The sequence below is a fragment of the Crassostrea angulata genome, chromosome 5, assembly GCF_025612915.1.
Source record: "Crassostrea angulata isolate pt1a10 chromosome 5, ASM2561291v2, whole genome shotgun sequence".
Classification (NCBI taxonomy): domain Eukaryota; kingdom Metazoa; phylum Mollusca; class Bivalvia; order Ostreida; family Ostreidae; genus Magallana; species Magallana angulata.
In genome coordinates, this window is record NC_069115.1 from 53,475,264 (window position 1) to 53,495,756 (window position 20,493).

General features: G+C 37.9%; 1 protein-coding gene across 7 annotated transcripts in view; it reads right to left on the reverse strand.

Annotated features, from left to right (window-relative positions):
• LOC128185604 (dynein axonemal heavy chain 1-like) overlaps positions 1 to 20,493 on the reverse strand; it is a 42,666-nt gene that overhangs the window by 14,852 nt on the left and 7,321 nt on the right. For 2 of the 7 annotated variants that reach the window (XM_052855194.1, XM_052855192.1), the window contains exons 20-59: positions 19,841 to 20,039; positions 19,479 to 19,591; positions 18,772 to 19,290; positions 18,271 to 18,498; positions 17,713 to 17,892; positions 17,181 to 17,482; positions 16,947 to 17,060; positions 16,732 to 16,822; positions 16,537 to 16,634; positions 15,355 to 15,460; positions 14,920 to 15,033; positions 14,486 to 14,635; positions 14,303 to 14,389; positions 14,080 to 14,186; positions 13,360 to 13,439; positions 13,004 to 13,095; positions 12,761 to 12,915; positions 12,456 to 12,633; positions 12,097 to 12,291; positions 11,721 to 11,840; positions 10,773 to 10,790; positions 8,948 to 9,106; positions 8,629 to 8,742; positions 8,331 to 8,471; positions 8,050 to 8,210; positions 7,699 to 7,856; positions 7,329 to 7,502; positions 6,518 to 6,690; positions 4,517 to 4,750; positions 4,099 to 4,295; positions 3,475 to 3,819; positions 3,219 to 3,390; positions 2,702 to 3,013; positions 2,488 to 2,613; positions 2,049 to 2,372; positions 1,416 to 1,694; positions 1,042 to 1,173; positions 630 to 875; positions 369 to 518; positions 96 to 256 (exon numbers count right to left, since the gene is read on the reverse strand). In XM_052855194.1, coding sequence (XP_052711154.1) covers positions 96 to 256; positions 369 to 518; positions 630 to 875; positions 1,042 to 1,173; positions 1,416 to 1,694; positions 2,049 to 2,372; positions 2,488 to 2,613; positions 2,702 to 3,013; positions 3,219 to 3,390; positions 3,475 to 3,819; positions 4,099 to 4,295; positions 4,517 to 4,750; positions 6,518 to 6,690; positions 7,329 to 7,502; positions 7,699 to 7,856; positions 8,050 to 8,210; positions 8,331 to 8,471; positions 8,629 to 8,742; positions 8,948 to 9,106; positions 10,773 to 10,790; positions 11,721 to 11,840; positions 12,097 to 12,291; positions 12,456 to 12,633; positions 12,761 to 12,915; positions 13,004 to 13,095; positions 13,360 to 13,439; positions 14,080 to 14,186; positions 14,303 to 14,389; positions 14,486 to 14,635; positions 14,920 to 15,033; positions 15,355 to 15,460; positions 16,537 to 16,634; positions 16,732 to 16,822; positions 16,947 to 17,060; positions 17,181 to 17,482; positions 17,713 to 17,892; positions 18,271 to 18,498; positions 18,772 to 19,290; positions 19,479 to 19,591; positions 19,841 to 20,039 — 7,004 coding nt within the window. Of the gene's footprint in view, positions 1 to 95; positions 257 to 368; positions 519 to 629; positions 876 to 1,041; positions 1,174 to 1,415; positions 1,695 to 2,048; positions 2,373 to 2,487; positions 2,614 to 2,701; positions 3,014 to 3,218; positions 3,391 to 3,474; positions 3,820 to 4,098; positions 4,296 to 4,516; positions 4,751 to 6,517; positions 6,691 to 7,328; positions 7,503 to 7,698; positions 7,857 to 8,049; positions 8,211 to 8,330; positions 8,472 to 8,628; positions 8,743 to 8,947; positions 9,107 to 10,772; positions 10,791 to 11,720; positions 11,841 to 12,096; positions 12,292 to 12,455; positions 12,634 to 12,760; positions 12,916 to 13,003; positions 13,096 to 13,359; positions 13,440 to 14,079; positions 14,187 to 14,302; positions 14,390 to 14,485; positions 14,636 to 14,919; positions 15,034 to 15,354; positions 15,461 to 16,111; positions 16,218 to 16,536; positions 16,635 to 16,731; positions 16,823 to 16,946; positions 17,061 to 17,180; positions 17,483 to 17,712; positions 17,893 to 18,270; positions 18,499 to 18,771; positions 19,291 to 19,478; positions 19,592 to 19,840; positions 20,040 to 20,493 lie in introns of all 7 variants that reach the window. The other 5 variants (XM_052855198.1, XM_052855193.1, XM_052855199.1 and 2 more) reach the window with 3 other exon arrangements.

Sequence of the window (20,493 nt, forward strand, 5' to 3'; positions counted from 1 at the left end):
AATCAACATTGTCCGGTCCTACAAACCGCTTTGGAAGGACAGAAAACATACATCATATCTTTAATAAAGAATGATTTACAATACATTGTATTTACCTTGGAGACAGTGTGAAGTTGACCAGTGTGACTTTGGTGGAGACCTCAGGTGTGTAGTGAGGATTGGGGAGCTTGGTAGTGATGTAGAACTTGAAGTCATCGTGGTATGGAATGATGGCATCTCCCAACTTGATCACCATACTACCTTGTTGCTTGAAGGTCTGTAATCACAACATCAGAAATTTCTCCATTAACAATGCTGAACTTCACTTGAACTAAAACACAGAACTCATCCATATAGATTTTTAAGATACCTGTGGTATGTTAACTCACCTGTTTCAGAAGAATAGGTTCCAAGGCAGGGTCTAAATCTGTCCCTATGTTCTCCAACAGACACGGCTTACCAAACCTGACGGCGTTCTCCAGACTTCTGAGGAAGTCCTTGTCTGAAAGTTTGATCACATCCAGACCCGCATCTCGCTCCTAACGAAGCAAAGTTCAAATTGAGCACTTTGCTCACATTGACAAAAATGAACCTACAATAATTCTCTACTTTGTTGAAATTGAAGACAACTTGATAATACCAGTACTCACCATATTCTTGACCCATCTGTTGGCCTGACCCTGAGGGTCAATGAAGAGGGGCCATCGACGGGAGTACTTGACAATCACACCGTTCTCTGTCGACAGATTATCCTTGGGGAGCCCTGCGATCTGCCAGCTGCGAACTTTGACCGGGTCAGACAGGGTGGCCACTAGGGTGGGTTCACCAGTACGTGGGACTTTGTTCTCATCCAGTTTCCTAACCCACTCCTCCTGCATGTCAGATCTATACTTTCCCTACAATGGAGAAAAATAATAACAAATCAGTGTAAAAAATATTCTTCATAGAATTAATTAATGAGTATACACAGTGACCAATATTCAGCATTGGATAATAGGAAATCAATTTCACTGGTTGATTCTACGATGATGTAGACTTGACAGAGAAATCTGATGATCTTACAGTGAATGGCCCCAAGTAAGCTATGTAGCCTGCAGACACCAGGACGTCGCCCAAGTAATTGTTGATGATGGACTCCAACTTCTCTACAGACTCCTTCCATCTGTCCTTTTCATCAGCCAGTCCTCCAATCAGCTGTATGACAAAACAAATCAGAAGGTCTTTTACAAGCAGTTAATAACACAGCTACTCTTTATGCTAACTTATGAAAAAATAAAAACAATACTTCAATCTAAATAAAAATTTAACTGCATGACAAAATTGTCAACCAAGAATCAAATTTATGCAATAAATATAAGCGAGATTCACACGCAACCTTTGACCATTTGTTTATAAAGCATCATTTATATAATACTTAGTTTACTGTATTGGTGTACCTTGTCGGCTCTGACCAATCTCTGCTCACACTCGGTACACTTCTGGTCGAGTTCATCCTTCTTCCTTACACAGTCGTCATACTTGGCCTGCAGTGTAGCAATGCCTTCCTGTACGTCATGAAGCCTCATCTTGGCGGCCTCCAGAATGGCCTGGGTCTCCGCCAGGTCAGCCTGGGCCTGGGCCAGCCTCTCCCTCTTGGGAGCCACGCCCCTGGCAACAAAGTGATACTTGTGCATGGCTCTCACCCACAGACAGATGGAGGTACAAGCTTTAGATACCTGTGTTTAAAAACAATAGATCGTTTATAGATGTATAAAAACCACATTGCTTTAACTCGTATACTAACAGTATCAATTTCCCCCAAAAGTAGTTTTAATAGATGATAATTCTCTTTCCAAAAACCAAGCAAATTTAGTTTTCAGTTACTTCATCTTGGTCCAATAAAATGTTTAGAATACTTCATTTCTAATCATATTATATAATGTAGATTTTATTTCACATCCAAAGGCAGATTATTCTATTTCACATTAAAAGGCAGATCTACATAAAAGTATCCTGAAATGCATGTCCTCAGCAGGGTTCTTTGCAGAGTGGACAATAAACCTTTCTATTATCCTTTAAAACTGACTGACCTTGGCAATAGCAGCAGGGGTGAAGTCTGGGTTGTCAATCAGGGGTTGGATCTTCTTGATCACATCATCTGGGATATTGTCCTTGTCAAACTTGAACAAACTCTCCAGGAATTTTCCAGGGTCGCTCAGCAGGGCTTTACCAGGGTCCCAGTAGTCATTGATTCTCTCTCCTGGCTTGTCGCCGGCGACCTTCTTTGGTTTGACCTCCTTCATGATACACACGGCCTCCACCACCATCTTGACCCCAAGTGGAGGTCGGGTCATGGCCCTGACCTCTACCACGTCATTCTTGTTCAAGGACTTCAAACTGGCCACAGCCTCTTCCTGTTTACAGTAAAATGAAAATTTAAACAAACAATTAATGATATACACTTGGTTATTGTAATGCCATTCTGAGATATACAGCATGTGATAGGTTGAAAGGTTTGCGATGGCTTACCAAAGCAGGGAGGGCTTCATTGAGGTCCCTCTGGGCATCATCAGCGATGGCTTGTGTCTCCTTGGCTTTCACAGTGGCTTGGGCTTCCTCTCTCTCTACCACTTCCATTGTGTCTTTAGCAACCAACTAGTCAAAGATAAACATATTAAAGTGTTATTTCAGAAAAACTTTCTTTGAGCTCTAGCAAGTTATAATTATAAGACCTCCTTCTTACAGTGTCTTTGGAGATCTGCTCCATGGTGGCTACAGATTCCTTTACAGCTTCAGCCAGTAGTGGCTTCATGGTTTCCAGCTCAGCAGACAGTTTGGCCACTTCATCTGCAGTGGTCAGCAACTTATCCAGACCTGTCTTCAGGCGATTACGAGCTGTATTCAGCTCAGTCTTTTTCATGCCCACCAGTTTAGAGAAAATTCCAAGCAACTCCAAGTAACTTGTGGGAGTCACATAATTATAACGAGAAAGTTCAGCCAGGAATTTCTGGGAGTGGTTAAACACAGACACCTGGATTTCTTGACACATTACAACCTGTAAAAACAATATTATTTATTGTAGAGTGAAATTCATGCTAAATGTAGAAAACTGCACATTAAACAGATGTTAATTCATAGAAAATTTACTCTTTGACAAGAAAAATTGTTTCAAAACATTAAAAAAAAATCAAACTCTATAGTGATTTTATTTATTTGTTTTATTATTTTGAAGTTTTATTGAAGTGAATATATTCCCTTACCAGACCCTCCATAATTTGATCTGTGGTTTCTAGTTCTGGAATGTCCATCAAGAATCGTAGAGCCACAGATCTAAGGGCATCGGCCGGCCACTCCGAGAACCAGTCAATGGTACAACAGTTTACCAGGGCCGGGAACTGTCTCAGGCGGGCTCGGAAAATCTCACCCAGGGGACTAAAATAACATTACATTCAGTTAAGTAGCAAATCAGGGGGTCTATGTTTATCAATGCTTTACAATACTTTATATTTAACTGACCTCATCGTGATGACTGTGTGAAGGTTACTCCGGACATTCTTTGTGTACAGAGAGAACAGATTTGTTTTCGTAGGCTGCATTCCCATATCCTGACACGCGGGCTTCATTGCAGTGTATATATTCTCCAGGTCATCAAACGCATAAATATTAGGCACATCCCCAGAGTTCAGAATGTTATTTAAGTCCTCCAGGAAGGACTCAGACTTGATCTGAGTGTCACTGAACAAGAAGACCATCGGCTTGTTCTCCAGCCCCGCCTTCATCATCGTGTTCTTCAGATCGTCTCGCCACTCTGTCATTCCATAGTTCTTGGCCAACTCAATTTGGAAACAGTCATACTCATTTCTAGAAAACAACAAAGACCCTTCATACTAATAAATTATTGAGAAAAGTGTTAAATCAATCCAAGTTAATTGCAAGATTCTTTATGAACATTCACTAAGCATATGATATTAAAGGATTATAAAACCAACACTTTCATACCAATCAGTTCAAATGCTGAAGATCATTACATATATATGAATTAATATTCAAAGTCTATCAATTTGATATCAATTAATTATGACAAATACAATGTTTTAATCCATAAAAACTTTTCATAAAACTAATCAGAAGTGAGCATACATGTGAGCGGCTAGCCTGGTGAGGGACTGGCGACCACTGCCTCCCATCCCCAGCAGTAGGGCGTTACCCAGAGGCTGCCGGATGATACGACTGATGCGTGACACGTGCTTCACGGCGTCCATAAACAAGACCAGCTTCATCTGGGCCGTGTTGATCTGATTGTAGTCCTCTAGGTACTCATCCAACAGCTTCACCATCTACAAATGACAGGAGATATCTCTGATGTAACAACATTTAATAACCATCCTCAGACTTATATTGAGACCTGTTTATTTTAACCATCTTCAAATCAAGGCAAAAATCCTATACTTAACAATTTCAATCATCCATATATTCATATTCATACATATTTTTGGCAAGAACATAACGCCACAGCAATCTTGTATGTCGTTGTACTTTTTTTCCTTCCTACAAATACCTTTTCGTGGTCAGTGATTTCTACGTAGGGTTTTTGATCTCCGCCCTGAGACATGAAGTCCCCAAATATAATAGGCTGCTGTTTGACAACGTCTTCGAACTCAATGTTAAACTCGGACTTCATCTTGGACTTCATCAGGTTGTCGAACCAGCTCCTGTCCTCATCGTTGACCAGACGATCCTGGAACACCCGGCAACTCTCATGGTACCACAGCTTCATCACGTCATTAATGCCCTGAAATCAGTCAGGTCATCTTAAACTTTACATTTTAAAAACAAACAGCTAGCTCTGGTCATATAAAATAACATTGATTTCACTTTTGAAACATGAAATCAGATGAATTGCAGACAGTTCTTTATGAATATTCCTACTTAAAATGTAATTTCACTCTAAAATCACACCCTAAATACTATAAGTCAAAAAAGAACTATAAAAAATAATCTCAAACATTTACTATTTGGTTACCAAAAAATTTCATTTGATATCTAAATCTATACTTATAAAGCAGATCCTGATAAAGAAACATCTACGATCCAAACCCAAACAGAATTCAAATTCTGAAACTTACAATCTCTTCCTCTGTGTGACCAAACTTGGTAAAAATTGAAACAAAATTCGAACAAAGTGAGTAACATGTAATATGTAAAGAATGAAACAAACTGTCACATTAACTGTCACACTTACAATGGTGGTCTGGCATAGAACAGACAAAAAATATCAAAATTTTAATGTTCTCCTGTATTTCACAGAAAGAAAACATCAGCATTCATCAAATAATTTTGTTGCAGTGGAAACTTAAGGATATGTAGATTCTTTCAGATTTCAATATCAAAAGAACAAACTAGTACCCTATTTTTTGGAAATTAGGTCGATACTTTTTTCCTCCGACACGTGGACCTCGCCCTATTCATCGCTTCACCAAATTTATGTGGTTTTTTTTTGGTTGGAAAATTTGATATGAAATTTAGCAAAAATTTATGCAACCCTCCAATAAAATGATGGGTGTTTACTATAATACTGCTTGAATTTCTGTGTAAAAATCGTATGGATTTTTATCATACTGTAGTAATTTATCATTTTAACAAAATTAAATGTAAACAGATTTATTTCTTCTTACATTTCTTACTTAGATCACTGACTGAATCATCTTACGATCATTATTATATACTGTCATGCATTTTGATCGTATGCTTACGATAAACAGGAAATACATTTCGCGCAGTAAAAGTAAAATGAGAACCGTACAAAGGGTAATTACGGGGGGAAAATATCGTCAGGTAGAAATAAAAAAAAAAACAATTTGTTTTCATAATAGAATACATGAACAAGTTTTTTTTCTGTATATTCAACATAAAACTTTCGATGAAATTTTAGCCAGGTGTCTCTGAAATCAGTCTGGGTATCGCTTACTTTGTTTGTTGAACTCTCGGCACGTGCTACTCATGCCCGCAGGCTTCAATAAGATCAGAGGTTGACTCGTGTGTATATACACAGTGAAAGTCACACTGAGACACGGGGTGGCATGTGCTACCATAGTAATGCCGCCAGGCTAGGTTACTATCTCTTGGTTAACACCAGTTTGTACACATGGCAGGGAAGTAATAAAAAACGATCTTAAATTAAAACCGGTCGTACTGAATTAATTGGTTTGAAAATTTTGATGCATTTTCAGACATTTTCTTATGATGTTTTCAAGAAATACATTTTATTTCCCTTTTGTTTAAAACTGTGAAATAAGATTAAAGGCTACTATATGATATAATTGGTTTAAACCATTTATTCATTAGAACTAGCGGTAATTTTACGACCAATTCTTCGAAGTCGACCTATTTATACTTTTTTTTAATTTTTGGCTAAAAACGGCCTCTTTCGCCCAATAAACCGCATCGACCTAATTTTCGAAAAATACGGTATGTACTGGAATCACAATGAAATTACGCAAATTCACTTATAAGTATTCAAGATTTCCACAGAAGAGGTTTGTAAAGACTGGGGGTGTACCTCTATCTTGCCCTGCTCCATCATTAGCATGCCCTGGAACACCTTGGACAGGTCGCGCAGGTTGAAGGTGTAGTGGGACTTGGCAGGGGTGGGCAGCAGCTGGGTGATGATCGTGTTGTACACCAGGATACAGGTCTCCACCATCTTATCCGTGTACTGGGCACAGCTCGGGGCTACACAGGGGGGTAAAACATTGGTATAAATACAGTGCAAAACAATATAACACAGAAATGAAACTTGACCAAAGTTCATGAAGGTACTGACAAATCTATGTCATTGACTATAACGATACTGATAGAATTGACAATTCTCAATGAAGGCATTCATAGTCTTATCGTTCTCAATAATGAAACTAAAAAAACCTTAATAATTGAAAAACAAATCACTTACAGACTTAAATAACCATTCTCTATTTCGTCCATTATTGGGTTGCAAATACAGTTAAACTTCGATATCTCGAACACTGATATCTCGAATACAGTGGATATGTCGAAGTGATTTGTAAGTCCAAACCACTTATTTTTTAACTATTTAACCCTCGATATTTCGAATACTCAAATATCTCAAACTATTTAAACAGTTACATCTAGTTAGAGATAACAAAGTTTGACTGTAGACTGACTGTTCTCTATAAGAACACTTAAAACATATCTTTAAAGGATAAAGATGAATATCACATTTTGCAGTCTTTAACCATTCTCTATATATACTGATGGTGATAGGCTCTATCATAACTTTGTTCAAAGCACTATCAAATAAGCAAATAACCATTATTATTCTACAGTTCTAAAATAGCTGTAATCAAACATACGCATCCAAGACTTTAAGATGGTTCCAAAGATCTTCTTCTTGCTGGGGTCCTCCATTTCTGTGAAAGCAAGCAAGTTGAAGTGTCTCTGGAGGCGGGCAGTGATGGGGTTCCTACCACCCCCAGGGGGTCCCATAGCACAGCAGAAGTTCACGTCCACAAGGTTACGGAAGTCACCTATAAAACACATCATCATCATCACAATCATCACAATCATTTTCATCATCATCATAATTGTTTTCATCATCATTATCACAATTGTTTTCATTGTCATTACCATAAACATCATTAATATGCTTTTATAAATAAAAATACAAGTAAAAACAAGGGACTGCCTCCTTTAAAAATTCTCAAAATGGCATTAACAACTGACCTATGGCCTTCCTGTCGTACCACCCATAGAAGTCCATCCACTGCCGGATCAGCTCAATGGGAGGCTGTGCTCCATACTGTTCTAAGGCCGGCATGTTCAAGTCATCAATGAAGAAGATGAAGTATTTTCCAAGTGGAGGACCAAACACACCTTTACGCCTGAACACAAACACAGAGAGTTTCAAACACATACTAACTAATCAAAATGATGAACAATCTTATAAGCTTTGCATGAAATCTGATAATGTTTAGAGAGTCACACACAAATAAATTGAAGGATCTACAATGTCATGAGTTCTGGAGATATGATAAATGTCTGACACAGAAACGAAGACAATCAGAGACTACTCACCTCTTGTCCAGCTTTCCGTCGATCAGATCCTGGGTCTGGTTGGCGCTGGTTTTGGCTGAGAAGACGATGAACTCTGGCAGGAACTCTTTGGGCATCTTAGAGGTCAGCTTGTCAGCAATGGTCAGAGTTTTACCTGTACCAGTAGGACCCACACACAACACCTGAAAGGGGGTTATCAAATATTCAACAACAAACACCTCAACGATGTATTATCTTCCAAAAGAAACCATTATTTCACAAATAAGTACTAAAAATATTATTCTGATTTATTTTTAAATTACCGTTTTCTTGTTTTTGAGGAGCATCTCCAAAACATGGGAGGTTCGAATTGTGTCCATTGTGGGTACGATGATGTCAGAGAATTTGGTATCTGGGGGGATGTTAAAATCTGGCACTCCATGTAACCAGTTCCTCCATTGGACCTAAAATACCAAACAGGGATAACATTAAAACAATTTGCAGCAACACAGAATACAGCCCACATTATTTGCCTTAAAGGAATTCTTGACAATCTGTTGAATCAGAAGCTTTAATAGGACAGTTTTTATTGTCTCTGCAGAACTTTCACTTTGTGTTGACCTTTTGAACTTCTGTTTCCTCCTCCAGATTCTCATCGTTTTCACTGCTGCTGATCCCTGCATCATCCAGCCGGTAGTTGTACACAATACCCGTCTCTGGGAAAGGCAGCTCACACTGAAACAATACCAACATACAATCAGGATGCAAATATATTATCTAGTCATGTAAGAATAGTAAGATTTCTTTGTTTCACTTCCCTAAATAGACAACAAAACATTTCTGAACTATAGATATATAGTTACATACATAAAAGTACTATCGAGAGATGTAAAAGCATAAACACAAGAAAAATCATAGTCTGGTTTGTAATTTTACTGACCCCTTCTTTCTTCATCTGTTGGCGGACCCAGTCAGAGAACTTGAGCCAGCTATCGTTGTCCCCGGTACAGCCCACAGACCAAACCAGTGAGAAGAAGAACCAGGGCTCGATCAGCTCCACAATCCGGTCCAACCGCGCCTGCGGGATCGGCTTATCTCCCTTTACAAAGAATATGACAAGAAGACGTTTTACAACACAGCATTGTATGGTGTAAGGGATAGGCTACAAAATTTTCACACCTTCCTAAAAGGATCAAAGAATGTTTATCATAGTGATGAAAGAAAAAGATTCCACTTGTTTTTCAAAATTCTTGAAAATTTGAACTGTACAATGAATTGCATGAAGAATTACAAATAAGAGAGTGAACATTTTTTAAAACACAGTTCATGCTGAAATGAACAACAAGAGCAACAAGAATAGTAACTCTGGTCTTACTACAGTGTTCTCTTCCTCAAGTGAAAGTAAATCCTGATAGAAAGGATGTTAAAAGATTTAATTTATCATATTTATTTGATTCAAACTGAAAATGAATAGCAATGCTGATTAAATTTAGTTATACGCATTCATATATATTAATTTGTGGTCTCATGTTTCTTTTGTACAATATAGGATGAAGCAACAAATGGACAGACAGACAGACAATAAAAGGGGTTCCAAGCTGTCATTATGGTTTTTCAGGTGATACAAAATAGCTGACCAAATCCTGCTCCAGACTGTATCTGAAATTGTAAAAACTTCTCTACTCTGTGCAAGATGACTAATAATATTGTGTGCAGTCTCGTAGAGTTTTTAGACTACAAAAGGTATCCATTGACAATTAGAGTCCCATTAAATCATTAGGTATTGCTGATTCCCCATTTCCAGGGATAATTCAGGATCATAGTATTGTTCCCTTTTCCACTGATAATTCAGAATCAGAATTATTAATTTCCCACTGCCAACGATTTAAGAAATATTTATAAATTACCCCACGCATAGTGGAAGGCTGTAATTAAGATCACAGAAATCTTAAACATAAAACTAGTTTTGAAATAAAATCTAGCTTTGAGTTTTGCAATAAATGTAAATGACTATAGACTGGCTGTATAAAAAAAAAAATTACAGTTATATTTTCTAATCACTGTGTTTATAGTTCCATGCAGCTATATCCGTTTCCTATACTACCGTGTACATCTACACATGCAAATAAACAGTGGAGTCTCTGTGAGATACAGGGTGACAATAATTCAATCATTCTATTGACTCCTCTAAATCTTTCTGGCACACTGAGACATGTATTACTGACTGACAATAATATGCATTTTGCCCTGCATCTAGAAATTCAGATTTTTTATTGGGGAGGGTTGTGGGAATAGTATTTTAGAGTAAGTTTTACCTTAAAGAAATTTCAAAGAGTAATGATAACTTTATACTGAGTTTGGATTGAAGACAAATACAGCTATTAAAGTAGATTTATTAAGTTGGTGGCTTTTTAATTTCATGACCAAATGTAATTTACAAGAGTAATGAAAAATAATGAAAAAAGACATGGGCTGTTTTTCCATACAATACAGTCTAGACTGTAAAAAATGATCCAATGGCCGGAACACTGGCCCTGATGCTAGCTGAATATCTGAGGGACAGACATAGTACATGTACATTACACTAGTGGGGACACTGGCCCTGATGCTAGCTGATTATCTGAGGGACAGACATAGTACATGTACATTACACTGGTGGGGATACCTTGTGTCTCATTGCATGCCCAATTTGCTGTGAGAGAGAGACAAGACGAGATACATATGCATATATACAAATAACTGATTGAGTTTCATGCATGGCTTACCCATTTTCTCTTCTCAGGCTATTATTTTGCATAGAAGTAGGATTAATTGTTATATACACTCAATACACAAAACTCTGTTGAAACCTTCCATTTCTTTTCTTTCAAATTTTATTTAAAATTGAAGATTTATTCAAAATTCCATGATTTTTGTTCACTATTGCAGAAAGGTCCAAAGATATTTCTTTCATCGACTTTTTACATTAACATTCAATTAGCTATAGAACATGGAAGGCTCCAGAAAAATCAAATTTCAAACAAATTAATTCTAGTAGGAATCAGTTAAAGAAACAAAATTATAACTATATGACAATGTTAGAAAAAAAATATCAGGAACAAAGTTGCTATACCCTTATAAAAGTATTTCTCATGGAAATTCTTAGATTGCTACATTTAAGTAAGTAATATTTATAGATATTTTCATTTCAGATCTCAGTGGAATGGAAACAGCAAAACTGTCCAGTGTTACAAATCTATACTCCTATCATTAGTGAAGGTATAGCAAAACAGTTTTTACTGAAATTCAGGCACTATGATTTGTTGGACCTGGTGAAAAAAACGTTGCTCTTGGCCTTCAGCCTCATGCAACATTCCGGTCTAACACAAATGTATATGAGTCGTAAAGTTTGTGATCTATGAGAAAAACCCCGTATATTTACATCAAAACACATCTATTTAAAAAAACATCGCCAGGCACTGAAGAATTATTAGATTTTCGAGGACCATCAGAATCTATGAATTCTGTAAATTAAGTTGGCAATTTTGTACGCCATTAATACATTGATTTTTATTTTGTTGATCAATGAAATCGCATCCCCATAAACCTATAAATTCTGAATGATTCATACGAAAACTGGCCCTGTGAAATAGAATAATTCCACAGCACAGATACATCAGTAGGGTTATAAGAAGAGGAATGATGAAGGGATGGGGAATGAAGCAGACATTTACCTCCTGAGGAACAAATGGCTGGAAGAAACAGTCAAGAAGCTTCAGAAGACTGAACACCAGGTTACAGTCCACGGTTGGCACGATCTCCTTCATCTCCTTACGCACAAACTTAATGGCAGGCTAGAAATAGAGAGTGAAGAAATTGGTTGGAAATCCAAAGTGAGAGGTTACACACATGTAAAACATGCAGGATAAAAATTATATATTAAATGTATTATTGCATAAAAATTTTAATACAATAATATTATAAATGGGTTAGAGTTTCAAAATTATTTACATGATGATTTGAACTTGTTTATATTTTTTATGATAGGTATACATTCCATCAATGTACTTGTATGCCTATCAAGACAAGCTATAAAGTAAGGGAACCGACCTCCATAAATTTCTCAAATAGCCCCTCCAGCTTTTCTTTGTGGGGGTAGATAGCGTCAGGGAGCTTCCTGATCCAGCACTCCACAAATGGTCCCAGGCCAATATAGCTGGGTTCCAAGTACACCATACCACAACGACTGACAGTGGCAGGGGAGGCAACTGCCAAATCCTGGACCTCAAACATCATGGTCATGTGCTGTCAGGCAAAAAACAACATAGTTAACAAAAGAACTAAAAATTCCAAACAAATTCTAAAACACCGAATATCAAAAACTTAGATCATTGACAGAAAATACCAGGAAGAGTTAATCTAACAATAGTATTTACAAGTACATATAAAGTCAGAAGTTTTCTCTTTACCTCGGTCAGTTTGATGATTTCTCCACTACTCAGACAGAGCTTCTTGTTGTCATCAAGTACTGTGTTCATGTTCTCAATCCAGACGGCATCCACAGGTCCGTCAAACACATACCAACGCTTCTTGGGATCTGTAGCCCCGGATCCGATACGGATCAAGGTGGACAGGATACCGTCAGTCCTAAGGGGGAGGGAAATGACAATTTTTGATTGAATAGTGTTCAGTAAAAAAAAATAAACACTGGTAATTCATTTTAAAAATTTAAAATCAAAACCTAAATATTGTTCTGTTGTATTTTAACTCCTACCATTCATGTGTGAGCAGATCAAACTCTCCGTAAAGTTGACCCATGGTGATGGATTTGGGATTCAGGACATATGTCAAGGTTGTCTCAAATTCAGTTCCTGCAGGTGACATTTCTCCTTTCAGCGATGTTTGGGCATTCTTTAGGACCTCATAGCACTAAAAGAAACAACATCAGCTTTATCACAGGATCACAAGGATATTTTTGAAACCAGGAAATTTTTGTATTTGTGATTTGTTGACCTACCTTGGTTTTGCCGGAACCAGTCGGTCCGACCAACATAAGTCCGTGCCTGACCACAGTTGTCTCAAACAGTTGGATACACTTGCTGATGAATCCTGGTGAAAGAAAAAATAAATGTACAATACATTAGGGCAATATTAGGAAATCTGACAGAATATCAACATATCAACATTTGCACTCTGCAAAATTCCTGGTGCAATAGATGTAGAGCAAATAATAATGTAACACGATACTGTAGATTCCTAATTAACAGCGAGGAATTAATTTCCAAGTAAAATTGCGAGAAGCAGCCCTTGCAGATTTTAAAGTCTCGCTTTTATTTTTTAGACAATTTGTGAGTAAAGCAGGGTTTCCTGTACCTTCCACATCTTTGAGTCCTCCCTTGACACACATCTTCCTCAATGAAGTGTCCAGGGCACCATAGTCAATGGGCTCCTCCCTGATAAACAGAGGTGAAGGTCACATATCATTCATTATAATCATTACACATGGAATATTAACATCTATGAAAAACATCTACCACAATTCACACATAAAAGCACACAAATATTAATGAACATCTAAACATTTCAAATTGATCTACATTTCAGAATTTAAATAAATAAAGGTCTACAAAATGCACTCCATATTCAAATGAATTAGGATGTCTACCACCCTGCTACAGGTAGTTGAGGACTTACTCTTCACTGTCTGAACTGAAGCACGGAGAAAAGAATGAGAAAAATCAGACATTGGCCAAAAAATTGGCATAAGACTGAAGTAAGATTATAATAGACTGGCATACATGTTAAGACAGTTAGTGTTAAGACTTGGAGCATCATATACAATGTATGTTATTGGAAGTATAAGAAGTTATACAGAGATTTTGTGTATCTTTTGTTATGTGAAGGTGTAAGAGATTGAATCATTATACCAGCAAGTAGCATATGACTAACTTAAAAGTTTACTACATAATACTTTTTATGTCTAAAATAGACTAAAATAAGATGGTAAAAATTAATTATACTTGGGAATGTTAAAATTGTAAATAATGTTGAATCATGAAAATGGAAACCTTCTACGATCATGGCGGTACTTACTTGATGTTGGGGAACAGATCAGACACGATACCGCTGAACAGTTTCAGATCCTCTACCAAGAACTTGGGAACATTCACATCTCGGATAGCTCTCAGGACTATCAGTTCCTATTTAGGGTAAAAAACATGCAATGTAAGCAATACAGACATCAACTCACATATTGCCAATGGTTTGAATGGTCTGAAATCTGTTAGATAGATAATATAGTTTAGGTAGGACTGACCTCGTTCATGTCTGGATACTGTCTCTTCAGGTTACCAGCAGCTGAGATGACAGACTTGACGGCTCTCATACCAAAGTCGTAGTGGTCCTATAAGAATATCAGAATATTACACTTATTGCAACGTTCCAAAGTACCAGGAGACAGAAGGTAGGTGACAATTGTCAGTGAATAGTGTGACAGTACCTGAGAACTGAGCTGTTCTGAGGACAGCTTGAATGTGGTGACAATCTTCTTGGCCAACACTCGGGCGTCTGAGAAACCAAAGGAGAACAGACTGATCTCGGCAATGAGAGCGTAGTCCGGCACCATCATAGCCACGGGACGGAACAGAGCCTGGTAAAACAATGATAGGCATTAAAATAAAGGCAGACCAGCAAAGTAGAATATACTGTAGTTTTTACATTTATTCGTTAGATTTCATTGTTTAACAAGTTCATCAAAATGAAAAATATGTTGATGGTTTATTTTTGACAATTATTGTCCACAAATTCACATTACAGTGAAACAGCATGCTTTATGAAATTCATGAAAATTGATACCTACAAAAATTATTGAAACCACATACAGCTTGTTTACAACTGAATTTGTTACCCTATGGTTGATGGGAAGAATTTTACCTTAAGATTGTCAGGAAGTTCAGTTCTTCCGGCGTAACCAGGATTCATGGTGATGAAGACGGCACAGGAAGGTTTGAGGACGAGCTCCACCCCCTCAAAGACAAACCTGTCCACCTACAAAACCCAGCTATCAGTCAGAGAGGATTCCAACAGAGCTTCCATTGTATCAAATCATTTTACATCAAAGTTTACTGACATTCATTTGTATCAATATTTGACTTTTCATGAAAGAAGTTAGAAACTATAGAGGATAAATAATTAGAACATGTACAAAGTAGAAGCTCTACAGACAGTGTTATATTCCAGTATAAATATGTAAGACAGTCATATTTCAGTTTGCAATTAATTTTCATAGAAAATAAAACCATATTCTGTCATACTTTGATTGGAAAAGAAGCTTCAACAAGCTCTGCTGTTTGCTTAGATCTGCATTACCTTGGCGTCCATAGCCTTCTGAATGGTTATAATTTGCATGGCAACTACAGACAGCACTTCTATGTTTATTCGGTTGAATTCATCAAAACATGCCCATGCACCAGAACTTTATGGGAAAAGAGAAAGTGAATGACAAGCACCCTGGCACATGATAGTCACATGACGTTAGCTATGCCCCAGGGAACTTCTCAGAGGGTGACAAGACATTACAAATACAACTACATGCAGACAGATGCTTCCTGGAATCTTGGTCAGTTCAAATAAAGGCTTTGTCCATAATCAAAATATATAATTATCAAATGACCAATCTTCATTCCTAGAAAACATCTTGAAACTACGGTGTGAACAATCAAAGCTACATGTATAACAAGTACGAAGCTTATAACTACATGTATACAGAGCAGATTAGACTACAGGACTAGTTAGTCTACAGGAAGCTGAAAGATAAAGAACATGTTATCATCAGTGCAAGGGAGAGTCACTTTGGCAATATGACACCACCAGTGGAGCAGAGATCTACAGAAATCCACACCCTATAACACTAAAGGCCAGTCCCTGCACCTCGCAAACAGTCTGGCATTGAAGTAAAACGACTGCCCAACTGTTCACTACAGTGCATAGGAATCTAAGTTGCTGGCAGTTAGGAGAGAGCGGTTACATGGTGGGAAAACATGCAGGTCTATCAAATCCTACAGCCAGAAGTTCTAGTAAGGACTAGAGCAGGACTAAGGGAGGTTACTCAGGGTGGAGAATTTACCCTCTGTTGCTGAGCCTTCTGAATGGTGGTGATTTGTTGGGCGACCACAGACAACACTTCGATGTCAATGCGGTTAAACTCGTCAAAACACGCCCAGGCTCCGGCACTGAAATCAGCTCATAGTGTTAACAGACAACACCAATATATCTAGTGTGTAGAGTGACTAACATTTCTAGTGTATGTAGTGTTCTTGGACTTAAAGTGTGGGTACAGCTTTGTGTATTTGATCCAAGTTCTATATAATTAATCATTATTTTGGTTTGTGATTTCGCTTCATGACACAATATTGAACAAATGTAAATTGTGACATTGTGAAACATGTTTTACAATTTGATAAAGCAACAACATTTATCATTCTTTGTTGATTTTTGTTTAACTTTACAAATTAATGAACCAAGGTGATCATTTAGGTACATATCCCTTACCTGGCTAAACCTTTGAAGAATTTTCCCATAGCCATGAAATCCAGCTGATCTGAGCAGTTAAATACCACACACTGGATAGCCATGGCTTTAGCCAAGTCCTGTAAAGGCATAACAATATCGATTTAGTCACCACAAATATCAAAGGTCATTCTCCTTTGTATTTTAAACAAATGATCTTGACCCTCCATTACTGACCTTTGTTGTCTCTGTTTTTCCTGTACCAGCTGGTCCTGCAGGGGCACCTCCAAACTTCAAGTGAAGGGCACCAGTCAAGGTCAGATAACATCTAAAAGGTCAAGGCTAAAACTGAGTACACTCAAAACACTCTGATCTTTTGGCATATATTGCATTGGTTACATCAGAGAGAATATATATAAAAAGCCCTGTCCTATAGGGACAGAGGCACCCACCTGTCTGTGAGAGGAGTGATGACAAGACGTAGTGTGTTCCCGAGATACTCGTATCCATAACTAAACTCTGCATTCACAGCTCGAATAAACAGGTTCTCTTCCTTCCAATAGTACCTACAATCAAAACAGTTATAAAAGCATTGAAACATTTATTGTATATTAAGATGTAAGTTCTCTTGACTATATCTCTGTCATTAGAATCGTATCAAGATTAAATGAATCAAACAACTGTACCTAAGCTGACTGATCCACTCGAAGTCGTTGGCGTTGGCCACGTTCTCTTCCACCATCCTGGCAACCACATCTCGGGCATGCACCTCTATGACAATTAGTGCAGACAGCGTCATTCTCTCGATCTTCTTCAGGTCCAGCCTGACCAGGTTTCGCAGGTCGTCCAGCTGACTCAGCAGTTTCTGGTAACCCTCTTTCAGACACTTGTTCTCCAGGGCCTCTGTCACTTCTGATGTCCAGTACGTCTGACATCCGGCGATCACAACCTGACCGGGCCACTTCAACACCCAATCCGTTCTCTTAATCTGTAAAATATTTGTAACACATAAAAAACCTGGACAAAAATTTGAGACCCAAGTCTAAACAAGTTTTTTTTTGCAACTTATGAAGTATTCCTTCTCTTCTCTTCTCTTCATCAGAACAAGGAATTTCCAAATGTTATATATATGATCTTTTTATAGTCTTTGAGAGATATCCTTCTTTTTGTTTAAAGTCCTAAAAGGATACTCCAGAGCTAAATATATAATACACATACCTCTTTGTAGTCTTTGAGGGAATCCCTGATGATGATCCTTAAGCTCTCCTTCATGCAGCGCTCAATCTCCAACATCCAGTCCTCCACGTTCCCTGTGGGGTAGAGTGTCTCCATGAAGGCCACATCCTCACCCTCAGCAGAGTACATTCTGGTGATCTTCAGATCCTCCTCAAACTTCAGCTGTAATCCCAAACAAAGCCATTTAGTGAAGCAATCCCAGACAACTCAAGTAAGACAGGGCATCAGTTGTAGGTGTAAAGTGTACTGTATACCAAATTTTATTCGCTTGCCAGAAAATTTCATGAAGTTTGAAAATTCAACATCATTGCAAAAATATTTCTTGCCTGAACTTGATGTTGCTTGTATATTTCAGAGAATCAGCATATATTCAATTGCAGACATTAATCACTGTGAACCAGTTTATTACTGGTAAATTGCAAAAATAAAGTAGTGCCAAATAAAAGTTGGTTTTCAGTGCTTTTTACATTGATTCTAATATGTAATTTGCACTTCAAAGTTTTCTCATAATTTTGTCTTTTAACCATATAAAACAAGTACCATAGCAATGTTTTCAAAACATTTCCTGAGATGGGGCTGTACAGCTGTGGGATCTTTGGTTTGAGACAGAATCTGTAGCAGTTCATCATCGGACAGGAAGTAGAATCGTGGGAAGGCATTCCTCTTGGTCTCCAGGTACTCGGAGAGACCTTTCTGCACTTGTTCAAGCAGTTTGTTACACTCCCTCAGGTTGTCCAGGAGTCTATTGTCTGGACACAGGGAAATCACCTACCAAAAATACCATAAGAGTCACTATAGCTACATGTAAGTCAACATAAAAATAATTTTCACACCTTTAAACCAAAAATATTTTAATCAAGTGATGTTAAACACAGTATGTTCTTTTTTGTTTTGTTTTTTCCACATATACATTTATATTTCAATTCTTAATTTTTGAAAAAAAATTTTAGGCAAATGTTAACGATTAAATTCAGGATGTCTACTAGAGAAGCACACAAGCCCTACAACACAACCAGGTATAAAGGTAAATGGGTTGTGTACCTGAGGATTGTCCTTGGCGGTTTTCATCAGCTTCCTCCAGATCCTCTCCATGGTCTGGTACCTCTTACTCTCCACCGGCAGCTGTCGGTTGATGTCCTCCGAGGAGAAGATGGGCTCCAGGTACAGCCACGACCTTTGACATGTGATCCATTCATCCAGAACATCCTGTGTTGTCTTCAGCTTGTTCTCCCAGCTGCTGATGCGGTCCTCGAACGGCTTCTTGTATGGTGAGAATGACATGGACTGGGTCATCACAATGTGATCGTCCAGGAGCTGGGAGGTCTCCTCGGACGTCCGGATCATGTAGGTGCCGGTGTCCTTGTAGGGTTTGATCTCCAGCTTAATGTTCTCCCACTCCTTCTCCATCTTGTCTAAGGCCTGCTCTATGGAGTACTCCTTACCGGCCACCTCCGCCACCTTGGTGATGGTGCTCATGTGATCCTGGAGCTTCATCTCCAGACACTTACTGAATGTCAGATTGGCCTTAGGTCGCACTGGGAATCCAATGTCATTCGACAGCTAAAATAAAATAAAGTCATTCTAAATGTAGGAAAAAAGTTCTAATTGACAAACTAACAAACCATCCATTCCATAAAAATCAGAAAGATGAGGATTCTAATTTTCGATAATATTTGGGATTTAATAACTATGAGGTCATAGAAAGTTGATTAGCCTTGGAGCAATTAGTTTTGTGGGCTTTAACTGACCTGATCCCAATGTCTGCTCCTCATTCCTGGGTTCCTCAGACCCTGGATGAGGGGAATGTAGGGCTTGAAGTCCTCAATCAGACCCTTGATCTCTGTGGCTACTAGCTGGACATCTACGAGACAGAAAAAGTTTTGATATTATAATAGTACAAATTCAAAACAGACACAATGCAGAGTACAGTAATGCTCGACATCTACAAGATACAGTACGCCTAGAACATTGTAAATCTGTTGGCCTTACAGAGTTAACAAGTGACCAACCATTTCAAAATTACAGTATCTTCACTATATAACTTTGATTCCAGAATTGTACAGAAATTTAGATCCTTGTTTGAGGCAGAGAATGAGAAAATTAGACTTACTTGGCATTTCTTGGAAGAATCGGACCGACTTGTGCATTGTCTTGAAGGCTTCATTGACGTTTTTCTCTACCTCCTCAGAGTTGATAGCATTTAATGGATCGTTCATCCAGCTCTCGTGCCACCGCAACCAATCCGAAACAGTGATCCACAAGTTTCGGAATGGTTCAAATTCCTTCACAAGTTTGGACAGCTTTTCATACTATAATGACAAATGCAGGGCTGCCACTATCACTTCTATTACACACTGTGCGTTCTGTAAGCGCTGTCACAACAATCAAGCTACATTATCATACAACACTAAGGGTATTGTTCTACAGGGTAACACATCTAGATCAAACTCTCCCTAGGTATTATGAATTCAATCAGAATGAAAGATAATGCATGTCAAATTCACAACACCTTCTAGGAGCTAATATTGCTGAAGGACCTTTCAGTGTAAAATTTCTATTAAGAAATTCTACACCAAGACCTTCATTGCATTCTGCTAACAAAAACGTAAACTTTCTAGGCATGCAAATAAGTAATAATAAGTACATGTATAACTGTTCTGCCTAGATAGTATAAATGAATCGATTAACACTTTTAACATTTAAATTCTATGTGCTTGTGTTTTCTGATACATTAACAAATTCTGTGTGCAATACATATAGACA